Source organism: Pithys albifrons, chromosome 14, assembly GCF_047495875.1.
Source record: "Pithys albifrons albifrons isolate INPA30051 chromosome 14, PitAlb_v1, whole genome shotgun sequence".
In the NCBI taxonomy this organism is placed as follows: Eukaryota; Metazoa; Chordata; class Aves; order Passeriformes; family Thamnophilidae; genus Pithys; species Pithys albifrons.
Window position 1 is genome coordinate 14,650,436 of NC_092471.1, and position 26,806 is coordinate 14,677,241.

At 41.8% G+C, this 26,806-nt stretch overlaps 1 protein-coding gene and 1 long non-coding RNA gene across 5 annotated transcripts; one reads left to right on the top strand and one right to left on the bottom strand.

The window, feature by feature from the left end:
* SLITRK2 (SLIT and NTRK like family member 2) lies at nt 1–7,422 on the bottom strand. Of its 2 annotated transcripts, none has more exons than XM_071569314.1 (2): nt 7,214–7,422; nt 1–6,228 (listed from the first exon to the last, which is right to left on the bottom strand). In XM_071569314.1, the coding sequence occupies exon 2, from the start codon at nt 6,183–6,185 to the stop codon at nt 3,612–3,614; it is 2,574 nt and encodes an 857-aa protein (XP_071425415.1). In that variant the 5' UTR covers nt 6,186–6,228; nt 7,214–7,422; the 3' UTR covers nt 1–3,611. The 2 variants fall into 2 exon arrangements, with proteins under 2 accessions (XP_071425415.1, XP_071425414.1); XM_071569313.1 differs by lacking the exon at nt 7,214–7,422 and adding an exon at nt 6,712–6,966.
* On the top strand, nt 5,918–26,806 carry LOC139678462 (uncharacterized). Of its 3 annotated transcripts, none has more exons than XR_011699029.1 (4): nt 5,918–6,240; nt 15,208–15,307; nt 24,502–24,581; nt 24,938–26,806. It is a non-coding gene; the product is annotated as an uncharacterized lncRNA (long non-coding RNA). The 3 variants fall into 3 exon arrangements; XR_011699030.1 differs by lacking the exon at nt 5,918–6,240 and adding an exon at nt 6,758–6,877; XR_011699028.1 differs by lacking the exon at nt 5,918–6,240 and adding an exon at nt 7,098–7,196.

Sequence of the window (26,806 nt, forward strand, 5' to 3'; positions counted from 1 at the left end):
ATTAGCTCTCTTCAAGGCTGAAATAGGTCCTCCTGAACTTGCTAGGGAAGGAAAGGAGTGCCTAGGTGGGACAGGTACAAGTGGAAAGGCTGGGGCATTACATGGTGAGGGCTTGGGAGGCAGGTGGTAGAGGTGAAGTAGGAACTGAGCATATACTGGAGCCGAAAAGGATGGAATCTGATGGGAGAGAGAGACTGCAGAAAAGAGGACCACACACCAAAGGGCATTTGAAGTTGCTCAACAGCAGACTTGAGCACCCAGAGACAAAGTACAGATCCTTTTGCATTTGTTTTGTGGGGAGAAAAAGGGAAGTGTGCTGGCAATCTTTTCTTAATGCTTGCTCAGAAAGGTCTCTTAAAAAAAAAATTCATGCTTTGAAAGTGTACTGCCCCCCCTTTTGACCAGAGATAACTACATAGCTTCAACAGGGCTTCAGTCTGCACAGCTACTGTTTCTGTAAAGGTCATTATGTCCACTTTCACAAAAGAAAACTTATGAAGAAAGAAAACTATTTGCATCTCAATTTCCTGAGGGGGAAAAAAAAAAAGAAACCAAAACTTTGCTAACCTGGTTACATAATTTCACAGTTCAACTTTCCAAACTATGAAAGAAATTCTTTTCAGACTCATTATCAAGCCATTACTCAGGCAAGCAGCTCTTCCCTAACAAGCAGGAGCTTCCAGGGCTGCACAGCTGAGAAAATATGGAGACCTTCTATCCAGCAGCTGCCGACACACTTTCCCTGTTAAACAAATCTCTTTAAGCGTAACTGAAAAAAATCTTCTCTCTCACCTAGACACTCTATGAAAAGAATTGCTTAATAGATGTCAGCTGAAGGGTATAAAAACAAACCTAAAAGATCTACAGCAATAATGATTTTTAAACTGGTACTGGTGCAAAATAAAATCTAGTCCTTAAATAAATTCCACTAGGAAAGCTAAGGAAATGTAAAGCAACAGCAACCTCTGTCAAGTATGGCTGTGCTACCAAAGCAAACATGAAAGTAGTTCGAGACAAGCAGTAAACCAAAATGATACGAAGTTACTAAAGAATCAACTCCCTATCTTGGTTGTGTGAAAACACAAGAAAATCAAAAACATTTCTGTTGGAAAAGTTAGCTCTTCTTTCTGAGGAAAAAAACCTGTAATTGGTCCTAGTTCACTGGAGAATAATAAATAATAGTATCCTAGCTGCTGGCAGATGCAACATGGTACTTGTTTTGCAGGTAACACCAAAATCATACCTACAAAGAGTTAATAACTTTACTTTAAAACAATGCTTATATTTTTCTTAGTGTTTCAGTAATAAATGCTTTTAATTACCCAGGGAAAGGAGCCATAATAAGACAGTCACTACTGGAAGCTTTCAAGCAAGTACCTTGCTCAAAGACGGATGCTATTCCAGTCAAATGTTCCAAGTTCAACTAAAGTGATACCATTTCGCCTCCTTCTTGAAGTGAGACCATTTTGAAGACTGATTCTTCAGTAGTTCATTGTAGCACTTCAGTTTTAAACCTGATCTAATGAGCAGTCATAGATGCTATGGACTCTAAACATAAAGAATTGACACGTTAGCATATTAATGTACTCATATGCTACATAAATCATTAGAAGACAGTTTAGTGAATGACTCAGATACTTGGCAATACACAAGCAAAGCCTCTTTAGCACTTAAATATAAAGCAACTTCCTTTTGGCAAAGTCCTGATTAGAACAACATTGATTGTAGTTATTTATAGCTTAAATGCTGTTGCTGAAAATTTCTCAAAGTTGTAGATACTGTATTATTAACTATAGTAAAGCTCTAAAAATCAGTCAGCAGAGGCCACTTCAATCTCTGCATGATAATAAAGGATTATTATGTGCAGTAACCTATTTATGAAAAGGAAACAGTGTGCTTCTTTCAGACTCCATCAATTGCTTTAATAAGGAATTGAAAAGCCTGGCCTACTTTATATGCAGATCACCATCCCAGTTGCATAAGGATTTAGAATAGACAAAACAAAACTGGTTTTGTTGTAAATAAGGGCTGTTTGTTTAAATCACACAATAATGTTTGCATCTAAAAATTATTTAGAAGCTAATAAGGCTTAATAAAGTTTGACTAAATACTTGTTAATAAAAATGGTTTCAATATTCTCCGGGAAGGAAATGTAACTTGAAGGTGATAGCATAAAGCTTGAAGCAAAACAGGCCTGAGTTAATGGGAAAGGAAAAGACTTATGGCATTTGTTCACTGATGGGCTTAAGAAAACCAATGCTGAGAATGGAATTCTGTTGACTTAAAACATTTTATAAAATTTAAGATAATGAACCTAGTGGTCATTTTCTCTAGCAGATTAGAATTACTGCAGTATTACTTTTGCTTTAGAGACTGAGAACTAGATCTAATTCAGACTACTGAAAGTTAGTGTGATGCACATACTAATTTTGGCTACCTTGATTTGGTGGATTCCAGAGACCCAGGTTCAAATTTTACCTTTGGCATTGGTTGATTGCCTGTATGTTAATGAATTTAATGAGGTGTGCGATGACCCCTGCTGGTGTCCCTGCTTATGAAAAAATAAATGTATCTGGCAGGAAAACAACATGTTAATTTCAGTCCAAAAAGTTATAAATATAAACTCTGTCACAAAATGTTTAAAACCACCTAATTTAATGCATAAAATATTATGAGTAATGTTCTTTTAAGTATGAAAATAATCTTAAGCCACTGAACATTACTGTGTTAGAGCTGCAATGCAATGTATTAAGATGGACATTAATTGTTCAGTTCACTATGACATTGTGTTAAACTTCTTTTATTAATGAGATGTTATTCCCAGCTGAGGCAATTGATAACCTCTAGTCCATTGCTAAATCCTCTCAGTTGATCTCAGTGAATCACTCTAAACAAACCTAGAAGGAAAAAATACCTCAATAATTTACATTTGATTCTGTAAGGTCCTAGAACTAGAGTAATTTAAAGGGAAGCTTTCCTATAAATCAAACCTCCTGATTTAATGCAGCTGACATATAGATCTATTTTACAATTTTTTTTTTAATTTCAAAAATACAACACATTAAAATAGGTTCAATTTATCAAAGCTAAGAGCAACAATTAAGTAATAATGTACTTAAAGTGCAAAGGCACTTTAACACAAAAAAGTGACGCCCAGTGGCTATAGTTGGTAATTGAAACAGCAGTACTGTATATTATTTACAAAAGAAAGTCATAGTCCAGGAAAAAAGATCTTTGGAGATCTTCTACATAATACATTAAGTTTCCACTTTGAAATGAAAAGTTAAAAAAAAAAAAAACAACAGAAAAACCAAAGACCCACTTCCCATTTTCTTCAAAATCAAAAAGAATTATGCAAGATCTATTACAGAAAGATACATTTGCAGTGACAGTTCCTAGAGAAGGGTCAAAAGGAGAGAGAAATAACTTAAAGGGAACGTTGCAAGAGCAACACCATATCCCTGCTATGCTGCAAGGACTCCTTCTCTCTCTCTCTGTGATTTAAAAAAGTGGAAATGTTGAAAATGCGACAGATGATATCAGCACTGAGTTCGGATCCAATGTGATGCTGAGCTCATTTAAAAAATTTCCTTTGTCTCCCACCTCCCCCCTCACAGCTGACTGATTGCAGTTTGTTTTTCCAGAACTTCGAGGTAGTCTGGTTCTGTTTGTAGCTTTCCTTGGAGTAAAGGATGCTCAGGTTTAGACTGTTCTGCAAAGTATTTCCTGGGAGTTCCATATAAAACAGTTTTATTTATTCTGTCCTGGTTTTGGCGTCTTGACTCGTATGAAGGGGCAAACTGCCTTTTGGGTAAGGTACAAAAGTTATAATGAACTAATCCTCCAGTGGGGAGTTCCTTGACCCTTTCTGCAATATTTTGATACAGAAGCTCTGGTTCCCTTGGCGAGGATTGCTTTTCCAGTAATTCAGCTGCACTGATGGTAAATGCAAGACTAGTGGGGTCTTCCTTTTTGTGGTCAAGACTGCTATAGCTAAACTCATGGAGATTCCTGTAATAGGCAACTGGATCCCCTTCTTTTTGCATGTAAATTGGGTTTTGGCACATCTGTCCAACAGGAGGGGGAATGTAGTTATAAACATGTCCTTCAGTTTTATCATGGGTCTCAGTGTTGTAAGACCCATATTGGAGTTGAAATGAACTTATATCAACGTTGTTTGCGCTGCTGGGCATGCTTTGCACCCCCTTCCGGCGCTTAAGGACGAAGACAAACAGTCCTGCCCCAAAACAAACTGACAAAATAAACACAACAAGCAATCCTAAAATTAACACAGATAGTGGAACTTCAGTGTGTAGTTCTGGGTAGGAACTGGGTGAGACACCAAGGAGATGAGGTGTATCTGTGTTCTGGTTCATGGAAAGGAGAGAAGAATCTGACAGGTTGGGGTTCTCTGGACAGATGGCTTCTTTGCTCAGGAATTTCAGATGCTCTCCGGAGTGCTTCGTGGGAGACTCACATATGACTTCATTGATAACGACAGGGGGATTTGACTGCTGGTTGTTCTGGTCAGTGACTTTCTCTATCCAGTTCCTCAGCCCAAGGATGTCACATGTGCAGTCCCAAGGGTTCTCCTGGAGGTCTATCTGAATTAGAGCTGAGAGCTGGTCCAAGACCCCTCTCACAGGCAGATGTGAGAAATGATTGTTTCTAAGGTTGAGTCTGGTGAGGGAAGTGCCACCAAAGACGTTGTCAGGCAAGGATCTGAGAAGGTTGTTGTTGAGAAACAACAGATGAAGATTACTCAGAGAATCAAATGTGCGTGGTAAGATCTCCTTAATGACATTGTACTCTAGGTAGAGATATTGCAGGCTGTGCAGCCCTTCGAACATAGACCGGTACAGAATCTCAAGGTAGTTGCCATTAAGATAAAGTCTACGTAAACTTGTGAGGTTTGTAAAGGCACCTTCTTGTATCACTGCAATTCTGTTATTTCCCAGGTGAAGCAAATCCAGAGAACTGTACTCTGTGAGATCGGTTCTATAAATGACATGCAGATAGTTACTGGTAAGGTAAAGTTTCTTTGGACTGGTTGGCCTGGGGTGGAGATCGGAGATGTTACTTATCTTTTTTTCTTGGCAGTTAACATTTAAGCCATTGTCTGAGCTCTGTGATGTGCAGATGCAGCCAGCTGGGCAGGTGATGGGCACAGGAGACTTTGTCTGGTAAACCATGATAGGTCCGAATATTTGCCTGTCTTTTGACACAGAGACACGAGGGGTGGGGCGGTTCCTAGTTTTGGGTGGCCGGCTGGCTTTTGGGGCTCTGGTGGGATTCATGGCAGAGTTGGCTGTGGGCGATAGCCTCGAGATATGTGGGTCTGAGAGGCCAGGATGTTTTTCCCTCTGGTTTGAATCACTGGAGCTTTTCCTGGGGCAGAGATCTTGCCTGGTGAGCTGGGTCACATCTTTTCCATGAAGCCTGAAGGGAGTTTCGCAGACTATCTCACCCACAAACACAGTGATGGTGTCCAGCCAGGCCTTGAGTGGCAGCAAGTCACAGGTGCAGTTCCAAGGGTTTTCCTCCAGCTGGATTTCCATGATGCCTCCAATGTGCTCCAGCACACCAGCAAAAGGCATCATCTTCAGCCGATTCCCTCGCAGGTCCAGGTGAGTGAGAAGCACAAAACGGAAGACATTGCTGGGCAGGGACAGCAGGAGGTTGTCATTGAGAATCAGCACCTTGAGCTTGTTTAGCTTGCTGAATGCCCCTGCTTCAATGGCACTGATGTAATTGTAATCAGCCTGCAGGTACTCCAGACTCTCTAAGCCCAGGAAGGTGTCTTCCTTCAGCACTTCCAGCTTGTTGTTATTGAGGTGCAGCCTCTTGAGGGTGCGAAGGCCACTGAAGGCCCCTGTGCGGATCTCCTGCATGTCGTTGTTGCCCAAGTGAAGGGTCACAGCATTAGAATAGTTGACGAACTCATTGGGGAACAGGCGGGTCAGTGCGTTCCCATTGAGAAACAGCTGGTAGATCTTGGATGGTGGTGGCAGGAGGAGGCTGACGGTTGTAAATCCTTTGTTTTCACAATTAATGTTCAGCACGTTCTCCTTCTCCTCACAAGGGCAGCGGCTCTTGCTGCAAATGTCTTTGGCAGGTTTGCGACTCTCTGTCCGCGAGATCCCAGCCACTGTTAACAAACTGAGCAACCAAACACCCTTCAGCATCTTTATGCGCCGTCGATCCCCGCTTTGGTACCTACAGTCAAACCTTTTGAGACAGGTAAGGAGAGAAAGAAGAGATCCCCAGTGAAAAAGGCCGGGAGCAGAGGCTGCACGGGGAGGGCGAAGCATGTCGGAAGGTTTGGGGGGGGAAGGAGAGCTTCAAGGCAGCGACTTGCAAACTCCTCTGGAATTCCCCCTCCTCCTCCCTTCCTTCTCCTCTCGGAAAGCGCCTGCGGAGTTGCTGTGAGGGAAGCCCCGTCGGGGAGCTCCCCGAAAATCGGGGTCCCCCCTCAAAACCGGGGCCCCCGGCGCTGAGCTCCCTGCCCGACCCCTCCGTCCGCCGGCACCGCCATCCCATCCCTGCATCCCGTCCCCACTGCCCGTCCCGGGGCCACGGCGCTCCCGGCTGCCCGGCTCCCCGTCACCGCCAGCATTTTAAACTGGGGCGGGGGAAACAAACGCCGGCAAACCCTCCTCACCCGCAAGTCACCCCCGCACCGCGCTCCCCGCGCCGCCCCCGCGCTCGTACCTGCTCTCGGGGCGCCCGAGCGGGCAGCGGGGGCAGGGACCGCCGCCGAGAGCCGCCGCGCCCCGGGAGCCAAGAGCCGGGCGGCGAGAGGCATCGCCCGCCGCACGACTCAGGAGCAGCCCAGCCGGGCGCCGCCGTGCCCGTCCGGTCCCGTCCCGTCCCGGCGGTAAGTTGGGCCGGGCGGGGGCCGAGGCGGCGGCGGCGCCGCTGCGGGAGCGCGGGCTCAGCGCGGGGCTCTGCGCGGGGCGCGGCGGGCGCGGCGCTTTTGCGGGTGCCCCGCGCGGGGCCGCGCTGACGTCAGCCGGGGGCGGGGGGGACACGTTTGTCCCAGCCCCCCCCCCCCCCCCCCCGTGTCCCCGTCCCCCCCTTCCTCTGTTCGTGGCTCTCGCAGCCGGCTCCGCTCCCGGCTCTGCTGCTCATCGCGCGAGCGCTCTGACAGCACCTGCAGGACAGCGCGGGCACTCGGAGCCGGGAAGGGGAATAAGGTAACGAGAGGATTTACCTGGGTCCGGAGAATTTTTGGCCCCGGGTCCCTAAATCCGTGCCCTCAAAACAGAGAGCTAGTCAAGCAGCTTCTTCGGCACAAGCCAGGCGGCGGGCGCGCACGCACCGCACACACACGCACCGCACATACACGCACCGCACACACACGCACCGCACACACACGCACCGCACACACACGCACCGCACACACACGCACCGCACATAGGCATATGCACACCCCCCAGAGATACACGCACATCACCCACACCCTCGCAACACATCACACACACGCACACCCCCCCTCACACGCATACCTCCCACACGTACACATCGCACACACACACATCACACACGCACAGTCTGCCTCTCGCAGCAGCGGTGCTGCACATCTCGGGTCTGGCATCAACAGTGATTCCCCGCTCCGGCTGCAGCAGTCCCCTTCCCAAACTGCTGTGCCCAGCGCATTGGTGTTTTCTACACGTTCAGGGAAGTTGACCACCTTCCACCAACCCGGGCTGGCAGGCAACGCCAGTCTCATGCCTGATTCCCTACACCCCCTGGAATGCTCTCTCGACTGCTGAGCAGCCAAGACATCTAACGCCATCATTCCCACTGGCTGGACTAGTCTCACTGCCCCATTGCAATGTTGTGGTGTAGCCTTTGGCTGCCTTTAAAAAGATGTTGGATGTGGGTTATTGTGACTGCTTAAGCCCCATGCCCTGGGCAGAGGTCTGTTTGCTGGGAAAGGATGGCTGCTCTCGGTCTCTATCTGAAAGGTAAAACTTTGGGTTCACACTGAGGAAAAAAGAAAAAAAAGACGCTCCACAATGAATTTTTAAAGTGCTAATATGACAGGGTGCATTATTGCCAGAATCTTATTAGGAACTATATACACTTTACTTAGTCTTTAGAATGTAAAGATTTGCTGCCAAAAGAGTGCTGGACTTGGCAAAAGTGTTACTGTCATCTCGTGGTATTCTTTAGCCATTACGTATCAGAGCCCACATTTTAGGAGCAGCAGAAATGTGCTGTCTGTTCTTATCTCTCTTCCTGAGACTAGAAAAGGTAACATCCTGCAGCAGCCAGCACAGATGCCTTTGCAGTGCTGGACAGGAATAACGATGGAGTTTACGTTTAGCATTGAAGCACTTACAGCTTCCCTAGGTAAAATTTGGATAGCTTGTGGAAAGGACAGGAGCATCCCACATTGGAGCATGGTTTTGGTGTGCTGCGTGAATTTCAACAAGATTGGGATACTGAAATGTGCTCAGAACTGCTCCATTCTAACTCTTTATCCAGCTGAATTCAGGAGTAAAAATTGCTAAGATCAGGAAGGATGTGTATGGCAGATCTGCAGTTTTACAGCACAAATACACCAGCAGTGAGATTATTATTCTGTGAGATTTTTTGCTTGTTTTCAGCTTTAAACATAAGGATATGGTGTTTGGGGAGCAAAATTGGACTAGTTACAGGATGTAGCAAATCCTGTTTTCAGCTCTTTCTAACAGTCTTGGAGCATGAGCCTGAAAAGAGGAGGTAAAAGTAAACCTAGGCTGATTTTTTTTTCTCTTATTTTTTTTTTCTGAAGGGAGCATATTCACACACACCTGCCCACATTGACACATGCACAGAGACACACACACGTTCCTGTAACCTGCCTGAACAGCCCTGCACAGCATTGCCAGCACTCACAGGGCTTGCTCCAACACACAGCAAAAAGGAAGGCAGAAGTAAGTCCAATGCATTTTCCTGTCATCTGATGGTATACATTCGCTTCATGTCCATGAGTTTTCAGTCATGCAGCCTTTCTGGCAAGCAAGGGTTGTGTCCTGGAATTGGCTTATGAGGCAACATCCACTGTCCCACTTGCTTGTGTTTACTAATACGTAGGAAATGTGTTTGTGGTAAGTGCTGATGCTGCCTTGGAAGGGAAAGTGTACGCATGGCATGCCTCAGCAGTAATTACCAGCTTCATGTGGGATGGAAGGAACAGCATGTTAGGGGATTGCAACAGTAATAAGACACAGAGATGATACTGATTCTATTACACTGCAAATGCATGCATATAATAACCACTGTTGTAGGAGGAGGAACAAGGATTTAAAAAAAAATAATAGCTACAGCTTTTTATTTAGGAACAAAGTCATGATTTCTCAGCATGCCTGAAGTGTTTTATAATCCCTTCAATTAAAAACAGAGTATAAAAGAACAGCTTTGTTCCTCCACCTGTTTTACTGCCTTTTTATTTTGCATGTTGAATGAGGGAACATTTTCAGGCTGTGAATATCTGGGAGCCTTCAGGAATGGAAGGCCAGGAGGCAGGTTCATAGAGCAGCCCATGAGGAATGGGGAAACTCAGTGTTACGCCTGACATAAGTATTGTGAGGGTTTCCTTTTTTCCCCAAATGCTTTGCTTTGTTCCCTCATCCTCCTTTTTGTGCAAAGTTATGAAGACTGAGTACTGATTCTTAGATTATGAGGCTTAATAGAACCACTGTGGCTTTTGGATCTTTCATAACCCAGGCTGTCAGCTAAATTGGAATTAATTCCTGTTTAAGCTAGATTGTACTCATAAAAAGAAGAAAGAGGAAAAACAAAAAACCTGAAATCCAGTAACATATCCAGGCATATTTGAGCAATTGCCTATGGTGAAAATCTACCATAATGTGTGGCAAATTGTTCCAATAGGTTTCATCTCCCACAAGGAAAAAAATGTGCTTTCTCTACAACTCTGCATCTAGCTACCTTAAGTTTGAAATGTTTATCCTTGTAATACCCTTGTCTACTGGCTTAAGAGCCCTTAATTATCCCATACCTCTTTCCCATAGAGTACTCCCAGACTGCTCCAGAGCAAGTATGAACTGAATACTTGCCTGATACCAGCCTTAACCCACTTCAAGTAGTCTGTGCTGTTACAGACACCAGAGCAGCTCTTGGCTCTTGCACAGTCCTGAAGTCACAACTTTATTGATCTGCTGGCAGGGAGAAAAAAAAGCCAGACCACAGCATGAAGCATAAGAACATAAAATTTGGCACAGATCATTACCCTTCCTGCCTAGTGAACATCATGCTGTTGTCCTTTTGGGAGAGTAAATATCAAGGAGCAGAAAAGATCTGGAAATGTGGAGATAATTTTCTTTCTCCATATTGTGTCTGCAGGTGGGTGCTAAACACTACTTACATATCTTTACCTATCAGTTTATCTGGTTTTGTTTCTCTGTACATAAATGTACAAGGAGCAAACATATCCACAAAGTCTCATGGAATAAAGAAAAGAAGGCAACAAGAAAGGAAGCAAAAACCTTGTGAATTGGATAGACAGAAGGATTTAAGTTTTATTGCTCATTAGAAACTACTAATGTAGGCTGGATGCTTCTGGCAAGTAAAGAAGAGTTTATTCATATGATATAAATAGATGCCAATATTGATTTCTGTGAACAAAACACAGTTACTGATGTACTAAAACAATGGTAATTTGTAAATTTGAGTATTTAGTGATCTCCTGTGTTCCTTGTTCTGTAGTTCTGAACTGCATATGAGATGCCTACTCTATGTCAGCTTTCAGGGTTCTGAGATAATCATCACTGCTCTTCAGAAAGTGCCCTGTGTTCTTGCTTTCTCTGCATGCCCCTATGTATATGTGTGCCTATTTGGAGCTGGAGACATTCTCCCTCCATAGTTACATACATTTTTGGCATCTTTCCTATGCTGTACAGTGGGATGATTTTGAGCCTCACTTTAAAAGTAAATATTAAGGTAATAAACAGTTTCCAGATTTAGCAGTGAGTAGTATGCACAATAATTGTTACTTGTAATCCAAGGTTTTATCTCATGCAGCAGCACTGGAAAGTATGCTGTAAAGGACAGGATGAAAGAGGAGTCTCTGGCTTTCACTTTCTTTGAGCAAGGAGGAGCAGGGGATGAGTGAAGAAGTGGGTGGTGTCTACTGAGTTGCCTTTTGCTGGCAATCAGTAAATGCTTTTACCAGTAGCTGTAATGAATTTCTTTGGTTCACAGCTGAATTCTTTAACTCCATTTCTCCCAACCATTTAAGCACATGGAGAACTGACCTACTTCAGAATACTTTATTCATACTTCATGACTACCTACTGTATAAATAAAATTAATTAATGAACTATGACGTAAAATCAACATGCTTTCTAACTCTTCCCTCAGTTTTTGTTTCCTGCGAGGACTCAGACCCTGGACAAGGTTACACATTTTTGAGATCCCATTATCTAACTGCAACATTATATTTTTGCAAAGATGGTTTGTTTCAGTACATCTGGGATAAGCTGTTTTGTAACAGCACAGTTTGATTCTACTCTGGTGGTACGAAGCACAGCAGTAGAACTATCAGTTTCTGATGTTTTGTATCATTAATTCTAACTGTCTTAAGAAGAGAATTTTGTGTGTTCTAATAGCAGTAATATTGGTTTCAGAAGGAAATGTGATAGAGAATCTGTGTGTCAGAAAGCATACCAGGTAGCCTTTGGGCATGCTGACAGGCTCATGACTTTGCAATTAAGACTGAGCATTATTTTAGATTTATTCCAATTTCTTTTCTTTCTTGCATAGAAAAGCAAATCTCCACTCCCCTTCTACACTCACACCTTTTATCATAGGAGCCAGCAAAGTACTCTATGACAGTTGGTATTTATGGATGTCTTCATCCTGTTCAGCAAAGTAGTATGTCTGATCCAAAGCCCTTTGGTGTCAATGGAAGGACTCCTACTGATTTCAGTGGGATTTGGATCAGATCTTTGAACAAATGTTTAACTTCAAAGCCTGCACTTATGTTTTATTGAGTGGTTTAAATATTTTTCAAAGTGCTTTGTTTCATCATGTCAATGGGTCTTTTTCTCTGATAGGAACAATGAGATGAATCTTCCTGATGATAGATATTCTCTGTTGGCATTGCTGAGCATCAAGAACAAAAAAAAAAGTGGATTTTTTTCCACTCTTAAAATAACAATGGATTTATCATTTATTGCATTTCAAATGCATGAATGTCTGGAGTAATATCTACCACTACCATTTATAAATGCAATTTTTCAGATTTCCTCAGAGTCATAATCTGTGTGTTACATACTGTGAATGTTTTTAACTGGAAATGTCCCATCATGCAAGCACAAGTGCACACAAGTGTTTTTAGTGATTCAGAGAGTCTTGTTTAAATTATTGTGCCTTTTTGCTTTATTCAATGGACATGGGGCTCATATTTGCATAATGCAGTTGATGTTTGGTATGATGAGTATTCACTGTTGAAAGTCTGGTGAGTTGATGTGAGAGGTTTTTTTTCCCTTTATTTATTAGTAGCAAAATAAACATAATGAAATCTCTCCATATCATTATTTTTATGGCCGTGATGTTGAAAGAACACAAATCCCACTGTGCTAATGACATATCCAGCAATATATGAGGAGCAGGAGCAATGGGTGAAATTCAGTCCTGGGCAGAGGGCCAGCCCAGAGTGATTGATCATGAAAGCTCCCAATTAAGACCTCAAAACAGGGCTTAAGTGAGACTTCAGTGCCCTATGCCTTGAGCTGGCTTTCTGCAATAGTGGGAGAAAGTTCTTTCAAATGAATTATTCATCATAAATAATGCATTCTATTAGTTTAGCCTATTTTTCTTGATTCCATGAATTTATTTAATTGAAATTACTCACCAAATAATTTCTATGAATAATCATGGCCTGAGGATTATTTTTGAGCATTTCACGGTGAGCATTTCATATTCCACATTCAAAATGAGAGCCGTGTTATTGAGTTGTCATTATGCACAGAGGTCACATAGTTCTGGTTTTTCTCCAGAAAAAAATGAGATGAGTAGAAAAAAACAGAATTTTTTAAGACTTCATGTGTTCTCAAAAATTCCTTCCATTAAGTTAATTTCATGAGATTTGTGAACAGTTGCTGACTGAAGAAAAAAAGTAGGGTTGCCATTGGCTTTTGTGTTTTCCACTTGGTTTCTAACAGGAATGTAATGGGGGATGTTCACAGTATGTCTGTCTGTCGGTCAAGATCTATTCCCTTTGCAAAAATTTTGAATCAGCTCTGATGAAAGGTGGTGCTATTGTAGATTTTGATTTCCCACTTCTTCAGTGAAAGTAAGAGACTGAGAATTGCCCCAGCCAGGTGAAAGGTTTCAGTCTGACCTCATTGCATCGTGTCTGGCTGAAGTGGAATTCATTTTCCCCACTGCAGCCCTCCCAGTGCTGTGCTGGGTATTAGTCACTGGAAGGTGTTTGGCAGTGTTTGGGTTACTGCTGAGCAGTGTCCCCACAGCATCAAGGCTCTCTCCAACATTGCCCCCTCATCAGTAGGCTGGGGAGGAGCAAGCTCTTGGGACAGCACACAGCCAGGACAGCTGACCTCATCTGGCCAAAGGAATATTCCAGATCATATGATGTCTACTCAGCAATAAAAGCTAAGAGAAAGAAGGACATTTGTTACTGGGATGTTTGTTTTATGGAGCAACTGCTAATGAGGACCTACATCCCAGGAAGTCGTTGGACACCTCCTGCTGAGAATAAATCTTGCTTTCTTTTACTTGCAAATGCAGCCTTTGCTTTTGCTTTGTTAGACTGCCCTTATCTTGACCCACAAGTTTTTTCCATCTTAATTTCTCTTCTCTGTCTCATCCCATCCTGCTTAGAAGGGCAGTGGTAGAGCAGCTTGGTTCCTACCTGACATCCAGCCAAAGTCCACCCATCACACTTAGCCACTGTTACCTATCAGAAAAATCCACATCAGAGTTTGGCTTAAAAATGAAAATTTGTGGTTTGACTGCTCACCCAACTGACTGCCAGGAGCAGGGAGGGGAATGTGTTGCTCCTGCAATATTGAGTAATAAAAAATTGGAAGAGCCTTATGGTTTGAAAATGTTTTCATTTCAGATCAGATCCCCTTATTTGCAGGGCTGTTTCAAGGTTTCTGCATTGGCTCAGTGTGATTATTTCACTAGCTAAAGTTACAAAGGTGCAAAAGAGCTTGTGGGAACAAGGTGATGGTTTCTGGTGTCAGAGGTAAAGCCAGTTTATGGCTACTCACTCAACACAGTGCAGGCCGAGGAGCCACCTTGAGTCAATGGGAAAGAAGAGATTACACTGACAAAGCAAACAACTTGTCTCTGAAACAGGGATATAATAAATTGGGAAAAACACCCCCAAAATACTCAGCAATGTAGCTTTTAGAAAGAAATAGTTTCTGTTTTGTTTTTTTTCAAGGATAGAAAAGTTTCTGAGAATTAAAGACTTCAGTTTTTGACTAAAGAAAAGTATTTCCTGCTTTCCTGCAGTCTTTTCCACATCAGTCTAACCAGAAACTTTGCTGTCTGTGAGCAGTATTCATTTACCTGAAAAATACCCTATAATATTTCTCTTTGTGGAAACTGGTCATACAGACGCTGACTTGGAAACGTGATGTATAACTCCAGGTGTCAGGAAAAGAAACTGATGAGACAATTAGAACTTATGAGAATGGTGTTTGCATTAATATGTTGGGGAGAATCACTTAGAACATAGTATTTCAAACTCCACAGAAAGCTTAAAATTTATTTGGCATCTGAAGTAGCTCCCTGAGTTGTTATTGCACAAAGCACAATGCAAACATACTCAAAATCCTAGACTTCAGCCACTGACAAATCTCCCTTTGACTTCATGGGGCCAGGATTCCAGCTGACTTTTACTCCAGGGAGTCACACACAACAACATACAAATCTTGAGTATCTAGGATGACATTTTATGGTGAGATTTAGGTGCTCAGGTAGAAATGGGCATACTCAAAATGTCCTCCCCTACTGACAGTAGTCATGTTCCAATAGTGCTTAAAATTGCTCAATATCTCAATTTTTAACATTACAGTCTACCTGGGCTTGAACTTCTTTTTTCCAGCCATACTGTCTTGATAGACTCAATCCAAATGAAATCAGGAGTGCACAGATGCACATTAAATGAAAGGACATTAGGAAGGAAAGAACTTATGATAATACTTCTGCTTTGTATTGTAGTCATTGTCGTCTAGGATGCTGAAGATGTTCAGTCATCTCCCCTCTAGCCTGTATGCTAGCGTGGGTCAAGGGGCACCTGAATCAGTTGAATAGTCAGTGGGTAAGTATGTTCCTAACTGCTCCACAGTGGGATCTTGTTTCTTGTGTGGTGTCTTTCTAGTCTGTGAGATTCCATGTGAAGTGGAACAGCTTTGGCAAGAGGGCAGGAATATGAAGTGCCCGTATGCATTCCATAACACTTGTGGCATTTCCTTGTGTTCCAAAGTGTATAATTTTTGAATAACTGCCCATCGTTTATATGGCCTCTTTTTTTTACCGTCCATCAGTCTGCTTCCTGTAAAGCAATAAAAGCCTTTGCATAGCAGGAGGTTTTTATGTCCACTTTGTGACTGAGCAGCAAGCAAAGCTGGGAGGAGAAGAGGACTCAGTCAGCCTCAGTAATCAACTCTGGCTTGGAATCTGGAAAACCCATTTGTGCACACATTTGGTCCAGAGTGTTTTTGCTTTGCAACCACTACACTGGTTACCATTTGAGCTTTCTGACTAGAAATATTGTTGCTTTTACAGACAGAAGTGTTTGGCTTCATTATTTCTAGCTGATGTTCCTGGTGCACTTGGAATTATAAAGGGATGAAGTAATTCCTTTATAGCTATTTACTTATGAACTGACCAGTGGACCAGATCATTTCAGGTATAAGCATTTCAGGACCTTCCTTTTTGGAGATGTTGTGTCTTTCTGAAGCCTCTCCTGCCTTATGACAACTACTTTTTTACTTTTGATATTTTTTTAAAAATAATACAAATACCTTAAGTATCTTTTCTTTTAGTAGAATACTTTAACATCAACAATTAGCAGGTCTCAGTTTGCAATCAGAACTTACTCTGTACCTGTAGCAGAACTGGGCTCAAGAATGGTGCATTGCACCTACAAATTTCTTCCTACAAAAAAAATAATTTTTTCTCCTTTCTTCTATTAAAATTTGTACTCAGTATTATTAGTATTTTGATACTGCAAGAACATCTGATAACATGAGTCATGGACCAGCCTCATTGTTGTATTGTTAGTTGTTTTGCTTATCTCTGTCTTTCTTCTGTAGAGTGCAAGTATAGCTGTGAGAAGGGGTTCATATCATTTTTGTTCCATACCTTAAAAGCTTTTGTAATATGAAGGTTTAGATCTAGAATTATAATTGTGTGGGATGCTGCATGCACAAGCAGAATGACAGCACTTGCCAAAGAGTTTACAATGATGTATTGAAATTTTTTTAAACTGAATGTGGACATGAAAGACGCACCTACGTGTGAAAGGTAGGTACAATTAGATTGACAACTTGGATGTCAGGCTTCTTGTTGGCGTCATTTAAAATAGCTGAAATATAGTATTGCCACTCCTTCTCTTCATTCCCTGAAAGGAGACTTATACTAGAAATGCTGACAAGACCCTTATCATTTGCAGTGGCACCATGCACAGCTTTAAATGCTGGTTATAAATGTTAATGTGTTATCTGAATGAAATTTTTTTCCACATGTAGGCAGCTCGGGATAGAGTCTCAGTAATAAATTTAACGAGTTCAGGGGGAAGATGCAGTGTGCTTATGTGAGTATTATAATGATTGGCATTTTTGCAAACAGCATATGATAAGTGGCGCAATTTTATTTTCAAAGTTTAATCAATAGAGAGCTCTTTGATATTTCCATGTACTTTGCAAATAGATGCTTCCTTGGGATGACAGCAAAACAACCTCTCTATCATGATGTGTTTATGCTTAGGGTTTAATCAATCTGCTTTAGTGATTGTCATAAATTTTGATATTCCAAAAAATAAATAGAAGCTGTAAAATAATTATGCTTCAGGGTGGCATCCTGTTGCTACTTGCCTGGGTCATCTGGCTCCACAAATGTTTAAAAGGATGCAAAGTCTATCATTGTGCCAATAACAAGAGCATGGGCTGTGTAGCAGTTTATTCCCATTTATTACAAACCCACACCAGCTGTTGCACAGGAAATTGAGATGGATCTTCAAGGGCTTAAGAAGGACTTTATGAATGTGTTGTGTTAAGATTTTGATTTCCTCTAAAATAAGAGGAAGCAGAAGTGACCACTGCATTTCAGTGCACCCTCCCCTGTAATGTTGATCCACATGAGTCAGCAGAAGTGGTTGAACTCCTTCTGTGTGAGCCCAAACATCCACCTTGTCCAAAATCCCTGGGGTGGTTCCTTCAGTGGTCCCCAGCACCAGTACTGGCAGTCTTTTGGGAGGCTGAGAGGAGCAGTGAATCCCTGGTCTTTCTATGAGACATTTCAAGCCAGCACAAAGGACTTTGGGGAGATGCCCACAGCTCTGGGTGAGCTTTGTTCTTTCTGAGAAGAGCCCAGTTGCCTGTGCCTCTTTTGTTCTTGGAAACATCAAGAGTGGTCAAACACTGAACTTTGGAAGATCATTTCACAAGCATTTGAAGGCTGGCCATGTCCACATAGAGCTGTGGTGTCAGCCCAGCTTGTCCTGCCTATTGCAGGAGCCTGCAGAAATTCCTGCTGGCCCCACAGAACCAGTCCCAGGGAAGCCTGCCTGGAACAGACGGTGTTAACGATTTATTGGATGTGGCAGCAGAAGGACACACACTATGAACTTGGAGATAACCTTTGGCAGGGAACTCTCTATGTCACTTTCACTCCTTCTGATTAAAAATATAGTAATTTGAGAAGCAAGGAAGCTGGAGCATTTCAGGTGATTTGACCTGAAGGTAGCAGAGTGCCATGAGTGCTGACGCAGAACCTTCAAGGTGTCAGTAGGAGATCTGTGCCTGGCACCACTGCAGGGTATGACCTGGCTGGCATTGGGCTGGAGCCTGATCTCTGCACAGGAATTCCTCCAGAGCCATGAGGGATTTTGGCAGGCTGACATCAGTGTAAGACCAGAGTTAAGTGTGCTGTGCATACTCAATGAGATGTTGTAGACACTTGTGAAAAAAATGATCTTTGAAAATTTATTTATTTTTAGCACTTTTTACTTGCATCAAGAAGATAATGTTTCAACATCCAGATATTGCAGCTTCAGATGTAGTTCCACTTACTTTCATACACAGATTCAAGAGAATGACCTAGCGAGATCAAAGGGGTTTTACTCCTTTTTGAGATATATATATATATATGTGTGAACTTTGTATGTGTAAACATATACATCTAAGTATATACACCTGTTTGTTTAAATAACATATGTTTTCATTTGCTGTCCCTGACCAACATCAAATGCTGGGCTTCTTTGTAAATATGCTGTAATGGCTGATTCTTTTGCATTCTTTGTGCTATCTTTGCTTATGCTGAATAGCAGCTGACACTTTAATTGGGATGCCTGAGCTGAGCGCATTTGCCTTTGGAATTGGGCACTTTTCAGTGCAAAGAGAGGGTACCACAGACTGGCTCTACTGTCTTTATCCTCAATCAAACCTCCATTAAATCAGACCTATAGTTTGTAGCAAGAGACACTCTCCATTGCATTGAAATGCATGGGAAAGACTGGAGACTCAGTTTTTAAGGTTAATTAGATCCTGAAAAAAAGATTTAACTGAATTTGTTTCCTCTATCTTTTTATTCCTCCTATTTTTAAGAGTCTTTTTAATTACCTTCATCTCTGTTGGTGATGATCACTTATCCCTTTATAGGAGAAATATCATGTATTTTTCAGTTTATTAAAAGCCTTTTTGATAGAAATATTTTAATTCTAATTTTTAACAAAATTATGCATAGTACTGGAACACAACACTGTGTTAAAATTTAGGCATCAGAACTTACTATATATTAATATGAGCTAATCGTTATTTTTGTTTAACTGAGTGCTAACATTATTCATACTTAGGCACTAAATGCAAATGTGGGTTTCAGTTGGCTACATTATGTTTGGAAAATAAAGGAAGGAATAGTTTAGGGCATGACCGTTCAAGAATTCTTTGGTGAGGGTGGAAGTTTTGGCAATTAACTTTGTTTCAGGTTCCCATTACACATCTGCTGTGGACCCTATTGTTGATTCAGAAATGCAAATATTCTCCTTTTCAGCTCTCTCTGGAAGGTTGCCTTTGGCTGCGTGAAAACATCTTTCTTGTATTGATATTATAGCAATAATTAAGCAATTTCTACCAACATAAAAATCACCTTTATGCCTCTAAGGAGGACTATCAAAACCTGTTTGAAGCTCCCAGCAGAGACAGTCTCCTTGTGGAAGACCATGCAAGGTTTGAGGCAGGAGAAAACAGTTGGCTGGAGTCAGTCTTATAACTTTCTTCTTTGTGTGGCTGAAAATAGAGCTATTTATCATGCTTACCTTTCAGTGTCAATATACATGAAGAATGGAATGTATTGTAGGAGGGAGACATCATCTTGTTCTTTTACTCAATTTTAGTTGAATTGATTTTGCAGAGAAGTAAAGTTGTATTTTTAGTCCTCCTCCCCATTCCAGGTTTCCTTGTGTACATCCACTTCCAGCCCTTTCCCCCACATTCCTTCAGAAAGTCCTGTGTATTCAGTTCTTTTAACATTTGCAATAATCCAGGCAGGTGGTGGTTTGAGCAAGTTCAAGAAAAGCACAGTAATTTCATCAGTGATAACACATCTTTCCTCATTCTAATGACATTCCTTGCTCCATGTTAGATTAAAGAAATTTTCTATGACTTTTTTTCTGTTGCTGTACAACACACTTAAGTCATGAAAGAGTGATGTTCTCAAAGGATTGGGGTATTTTCTTCTTGATCCTTCTTTCTGTTCTTATGATCTCAGCTCTAGGTTTTAGATCTGTTGTACTGAATGTAAAATGCCTGGAAAAAGCAGGACTGGACAGAGATTGACAAGATAGACTTCCAATGAAATCATGTTAAAAAACAGCTGTGGGAATGCAGAATTAAAATGGGGTAAACTCCCATTTTTAGAGTGTGATTTGTAGATCCCAGGGTTATCAGAAGTAATCAGATGCTGGAACTGGAAGCCATGTCCATGTAAAACAGTGCTGAAACTAGTTGTCCTGATGTGATGCTGAGGTGAGGTTGTATCCTATGGTGTTTATGCTCAAGTGCGTGCTGCACTTTGCTTTGTGTCTTGGAATAGATTGAGACTCTGCAGTGTGGGGCAGAAGGGCAGTCACAGTTTGTTCTCTCTTTTCTGTATATTGGGCTGTTGAAAACAAGAGACCCCAATGCTTCTTTAGCTCTGCCCCTCTGTCCCTTGAAGCCGTGGGACCCAGACTTCTACCATGACTAAGACCCATGTACTCCTCTGTTGCAGACCCTTGAGGCCAGTGTGGTGGTTCCCAACTGGACAAAGGCAAGCATGCAAATCTACTCTAAGAACACTGGTCTCTGCATTTTTCTTGGCATTCTAGTCCTCTATTTACATGACTATCCATCAGTTTCAGCACCAATGACCTCCCTGAGATGCTGAATGACTACAGTCACAGTCAGTCAGGCTTGCCTTCAGAAATTATTGGGACCATTGCTAAATCTTGGAGTTTTACTTTCCATTCCAGCTGTGTTTAATTCACACTTAGACCTTTCACACCTGCAGTCATCTAAGAGTTCTCCAATACAGCCTCATTTGACACATGTCAGGCATCTGGGAACATCTGGAAAGTTGTTAATTTCAGCCAGTTTACAACACAATCTCAATCTTGGCATTTTTGCTTTCATAGCTTTGGGGGTTTGCAATGTGAAACCAAACAGACATCAGTTGACACAAACAAATACAAACAGACCAACTGGAGGTACAAAACAGTGAGGTAGGAGTGCTCACAATTAACTGGTGATGTCTAATGGAAGCTGAACCATGGATTCCCCCTGTGGGTTTGAAATTGCTGACAAAACAAAGTCCAGGCTTATTTGACACTGAACCCAGTACTACATTGGTACCTGTGCAGTGCCTCTTGCTCTGGACAGGGGAAAACAAAGAATAAGAAGGTCACTGCCCCAAGCATAACTGAGGGAAACAGATTCCTCGATGTCATCAGTATCTAAACAGCCTACAGAGAGCACAAAAACAATTTCCTTTGAAAGATATACTTGGTTTAGCTGATGTCAGAAAGCGAGTTGTTTGGCTTCCATACAAGGGCACGTCTGATAATGAGTTGCTTTCATACAGAGAAAGTCAGGATGCTTTATGTAATTGCATAGTGTCAGAAAAAGGCTATGTTAACAGAGCTTAGCAAGTTACGGACCTAAAGCCATCCTTTTCTGACACCTCCTGAAAGTGGTGAGAGGCAAAGTGCTGTCTGAGCAGACGAGCTGAGGTAGGCAGACAAATATCATGGCCAGGTTCACCTCATGTGTTTGTTGAGGTCAAACCTCCTGGAAGGCAGTGTAAGAGAGGTGCTCTGTCCTGAGCTTTTGAGGCTGTCAACTGCTAATTGGATAGGCTGTCTCTGCCTTAGTGCTGATCAGAGTTAATGCCCAAGATCAAAAGATAGCTCAATGAAGATAAATTTTCAGCACGAGTGAATTCATTGTGTATTTAAGTTGCTGAAATACAGAATAAGCAAAGCACTGATATTATGTAGGTGTGTGTAAGAATGTAGTTCCTGAGCCACTCACTGACTCTGAACAGTTTGCCATAGAGTTTAAAGAATATTTAGGGTCTAATTTGTGTTTGAAGTTATAGGCTCTTCCCAATATATTAAAATTTCCTCCCTCGATTCTCTAGAAATAGTCCCACATTTCTAGAACATACCACAGGGTTTTCTGTTTGATCTTTCCACCACTGTTGTAAAACTAAGGCAAAGCTGGCTCTGCCTGCCGTATTCTGTGATATAGGGGACTGACTGAACAAAATCACAGAAATTCCTGCCACTCAGATGTAGGAATGAGGAAGCACAGCATTGAGGATACTGTTATTTCCCATTAAGTTTCAGCCTTGTCTTTCATCACCAGTGAAAATTCATTGTCTTACAGTTGAGTACCACGTGCCTCTATGCTGAAGGGCCTCAATAGGGGTGAGAACTTTGGCATTATGTAAGCTGCCAAAGCACCTGTTACAGTAATTATTCACTTTACTGTACTCAGGAAAGTTTTTCCAATTGCCTTTCTTTCAATTCAGACACTTTGAGATATATGGCAAGTGAAACAGAATGCCATGTAACCTGGAAACATGGGGAGGCTTCATTTAAAGCAGGTGTATGTACACACACCTCCTACGCAAACTCCTTTTTGCCAATGTGAAAAGAAATGTTTTCTCAAAATTTGCAGTCGGCACATCGTGTTTGCACGTGTTACACTTTTGGGGCATCAGACACTGATCAGCAGGGTCAGGCTGGAGAGGACAGAACCTTTCTTTCTGCTGCAGAACATTCTGATGGGGGTGTAAGACAATGAAACATGGAGACTGCTGAGGAGGTCTGTGCTCTACAACTAGCACTCACCATCCTCTGAACAGCAGCAGAATGCTTATGCAGAGGATGGAAGGCACTGTTTAAGATAGGTGGAGCCAAGCTCAGATCTACCAGCAGCATATTGTGGTGTATTGTGTTCTGCTCCCTCATTAGCAGCACTCGGTGTTCCTTCAGTAGTCTGACCGTTGATGTCCTATGAGCATGAGGCCACTTTCAGTTTTTTGTGTCATCTTCTTTTTCCTGATCAGGTGTCCTGTAGCAGATACCCACCACAATGTCACCCACAATGGGCTGCCTTCTGGTCCTGACCCATATGCTGCCAGCTGGCTCGTCACCTGTACCAGGGTACAGACAGCTCCATATTGCCCCAGTTGCTCTCTCACATCAAGGGCAGCTCTTCCTCCTTGATATCCTGGCCTGTCCTCCTTGAAGAGCTGGATCCACCTATAGCAGCCCTCCACGGCAGCTGACCACACTCCTCTGGTTCTTACCAAGCTAAAGCACCACATTGCTTTGATGCCAGTGAGATCGCAGCCCATCCCAGCACCTTTATTGCCTCTTGTTTGTCCCCTGTAGTATACAGGCACTTACTAGGGCCCATTCTGAATCACTACAAACCAGCACTAAGGCTTTGGACCCCATGCCAGTGACAGGGCAGGTGTAGCAGAGGCCAACCAGCCCCAGAAAGACTTCTTTACTTGCACAGCACTTTCTGGCCCCAATGAACCACTTGGCATGAATGATCAGACATCTCACCAGTAGCTCAGACACCTGCCCTAGCACTCTGGTTACACTGCCCTGCACTCAGGCAGGCGTGTGAACCCAGCTGCCTGTTGATGTGGTGTTTCACAGGTGTACCAAGCACACAGAATTTGACAAAACCATCACCTGAGCCCTCTGCACAGCACTCATTAGCAGCAGGCTCAGCCCTCAGCACTGCCTCGTGCATACTAACAACTTGTTTTCATTGTTCCTGGGCATGGGAGCTGTCTCCATGTGCTGGCGTCCTCAGCTGTTCCCCGCATGGCTGCTGGGGCAGCCCTCAGGGTTTGCGTAGGTTACAGGTGATTGCATTTACAAGTGGGAAAAAAGGAAACTATCACTTGTTCAGAAGACTGCACAGGATTTGTGATAAGTAAGAGTTTGCTTATTTTTTCTTAGTGTACAGGCACTTCCTTCGTAACCTCTCTTTGCCTTGGGTTGGGACAGGATGCCCTCTGCACTGCCAACATGATGCTATGGACGTGACAGTCTTTCTTTTTCACAGCCCCACGCTCAATGCAGGGCAAGCAGGCAAGGGAATATAAATCTGAAAAGGGAAAAGGTTGTGCCATTCTGTTTTCCCTTCCCCCTTTTCTACCTGCTCTTTTGCTCAGGCCTTTTGCCCTGGTACAAATGCAGGTAAAAACCTTCGGGTCCCAACTAGCAAAATGCAGAGAACCACAGGCTCAGTCACTCTGTATCTTCTCTAATTTCTCTTTTATTTCTCCTTGTAATCCAGACAAGTCTTGCATGTTTTCTGCTCAATTCTTTGGGTCAAGAACACACTGGTTAATAGCCAATTATTTCATACCCTAAGGAAATTTTGTGAGAGAAGTTCCTGGGAAGAGTCAACTTGTTTTGGGAAATGAGACTAATATTCAGTAAGTGAGATATTTCCCTTTGCTCTCCTTTCTAATACTGTCCCATCACAGCACAAGCCTGAATTTATTGCTATAATAGCTGTGATTCAGATAGAGCATAATAGTTTCCCTGAGGTTTTTTTTTTCTTCTTCACAAAACTTGAAGGTTTAGCCAGGACATCATGGCAAATTTTCACTCAGGTAATTGAATTCTGCTTACTGAAAATTTCCATTTTAAAATCTATCCTAGACTAGGGCTTGTTTTTCCTTTGAGGACTTTTAAAGGACTAATTCATTTTAATTTCACAGCTCTCCAAATTCCGAAGCCTGCTGAAATTTTTCTTGACATCCTAAACCAGAATGTACAGTTCCACTTGAGGCATCTAAAGGTACATTTTTGTATGCTTAATTGTTTTGTCTGTATTCTTGTTTAGATACAATTCATTTAGACTCAACCTATGACTAGTAGAAGTGAAAAAAATTATTTGCAGAGGAAATGCAAGCACTATTTAAAACTATATTTTTAATAACAGGTAATGTAGACCCCAAATAAATTTGATTTGTGCATTGAGGTCTGTTTTGTGTGTGCAAAAATCCAGTAGTGAAAAAAATAGGCTGAAAGATGATCTGAGGTGCAATTTGGAACACCAAACCAGAACAGATGATACCCAGTAAAAATTACTGCAATTTATTTTTTTAATTTACTTGTGCTACTTTAATTTATTATTGTTTATTCATTTGACAGATGACATTTAATTTCAGTTTGAGAGCTTCAGGATGAGTCTTTGATGCTAATGGTTGGAATTTATTCCTGGGCAGAAAGCCAATGTGCCACAGCCATATTCCACTTCTACCCTCCAGCCTGCATTTAAGTGGCCTTCTGCTGCCCTTGGGGTATGTTTTACACAGGAAGCTTAAAGCCTAATGCAGGCCTGCAGCTCTTGTGCTGGAGCAAGGGAAAGATGCCTTTCCCTTTCTTCTGTGCTCTTCAGCAAGAAAATCAAATTACTGGATTACTGGCCCTTTGATTGTGCTCAGCACAAACAGTTCAAAATCCCATTGTGTTGGACTTCTGAGATGAAATGGAAATGGATAAAGGAAAAAAATGCATTAAATTGGTCTAATATGTCAATAGTATGCTATTACCTGATTGAGTTGAATGGCTGTGACTGTTCTAAACAGCCTAAAGTATGTGAGACATCTGTTGCTAGACTGGCCACAGGAAAAAACAAAAACAAAACAGTAAGCCAAAAAAAGCCCACCCATACGAACCTACTACAGATATAAATTAATGCAGGTTTTCTTTCCTGGCTTATTTTTCTTTCAGGAAAAGCAAATCAAAGCAAACAGATTAATCCTTTTCAGGGTTAAAATTACAATTACACAAGGATCTATGCAGCATATGAAATATTGGGGCTGATAGATTATAACCTGAATGCTTTGTTCTACATATACCTTCATATGCATTGACTTGAACTTTGAATTTACTACTTTCTGCCATTTTTTGTTTCTTGCATGTATGTTTTATGTATTTATTTAGGGCTAAATTGTATTTGTTATATAGTGGTTTTAAGACCTAATATCAGCTAAGACTGGGAGAAGCACCTCTACGATTTAAACTACCTTATTATTGTCATTATTGTGCATATTCGCACATACATATCATGATCCAAAATATTTTGAGGCAAATCATTCACTTGTGCAAAATAAACAAGTCCATGGGAAATCACAGCTGAGGTAAATCCTTGTACTTTATGAAGTGGAGAAAACTTCCTTAACAGACAAGGATTTGATATTTCCATTTCATATTAGACTGGTTTCTCTATGTGTTTCTTACTAAAATTGTTCTCTTGCTTCCCTTTTGTACTTACGTGTCTATAGAGCAATAAATCTCTGTCATTGTGACTGTGAGTGAATTTATTTCATCCCCCAAATCTGATGAGTGCACGTTGTTCAGAGAGCAAAGATCTGCAACCTTAGGTGATGTGAGCTGGTACCTCTTTTGTTCAAGTGAACTTTTTGCTGGCCAAAAATCTGAGCAGATGTTTAAATTACTTGGGTTTAGAATAGAGCCTCCAAAACTGATGAGTAAAATACACATTAAATTAGAATCTGAGATATATTTTTGTAGCTTCCTGAGATTCTGGCACATATGTGTATTAATAAGATAATAGATTCATAACGGATGTGACACTTACCCACCTGAACATTTCTGAGTTAAAAAAAAAAAAGATTGATAGACAACACATTCCATTAGTTCTCTCTTTTACAACTAATAAACTTCCAGTTCATTAAGTTATTACATGCCATTCCTCATCTCACAAATAGAACCCATAATTCAGTTTTTCCCAGAGCTGCACATTCTTTAAGTCTACAGACTAAATTGCCAGAGCATATTTTGTCAATAAAGCTTCTGTTTGGTGGGGGAAGGGAGGGGCAGTTAAGTAAAGTAATATGAAATGCAATCCATTCTTTGGGTCAGAGGTCATTTACTTGCTTCAATATTGCTTTTATTCTATTTATAAATTCACTAAATGATGATTATTATGGAAAGTCCATGGTTATTCACTTCATTGTACTTAAAATGTTTTACATTTTGTTTCAGGCTTTTACA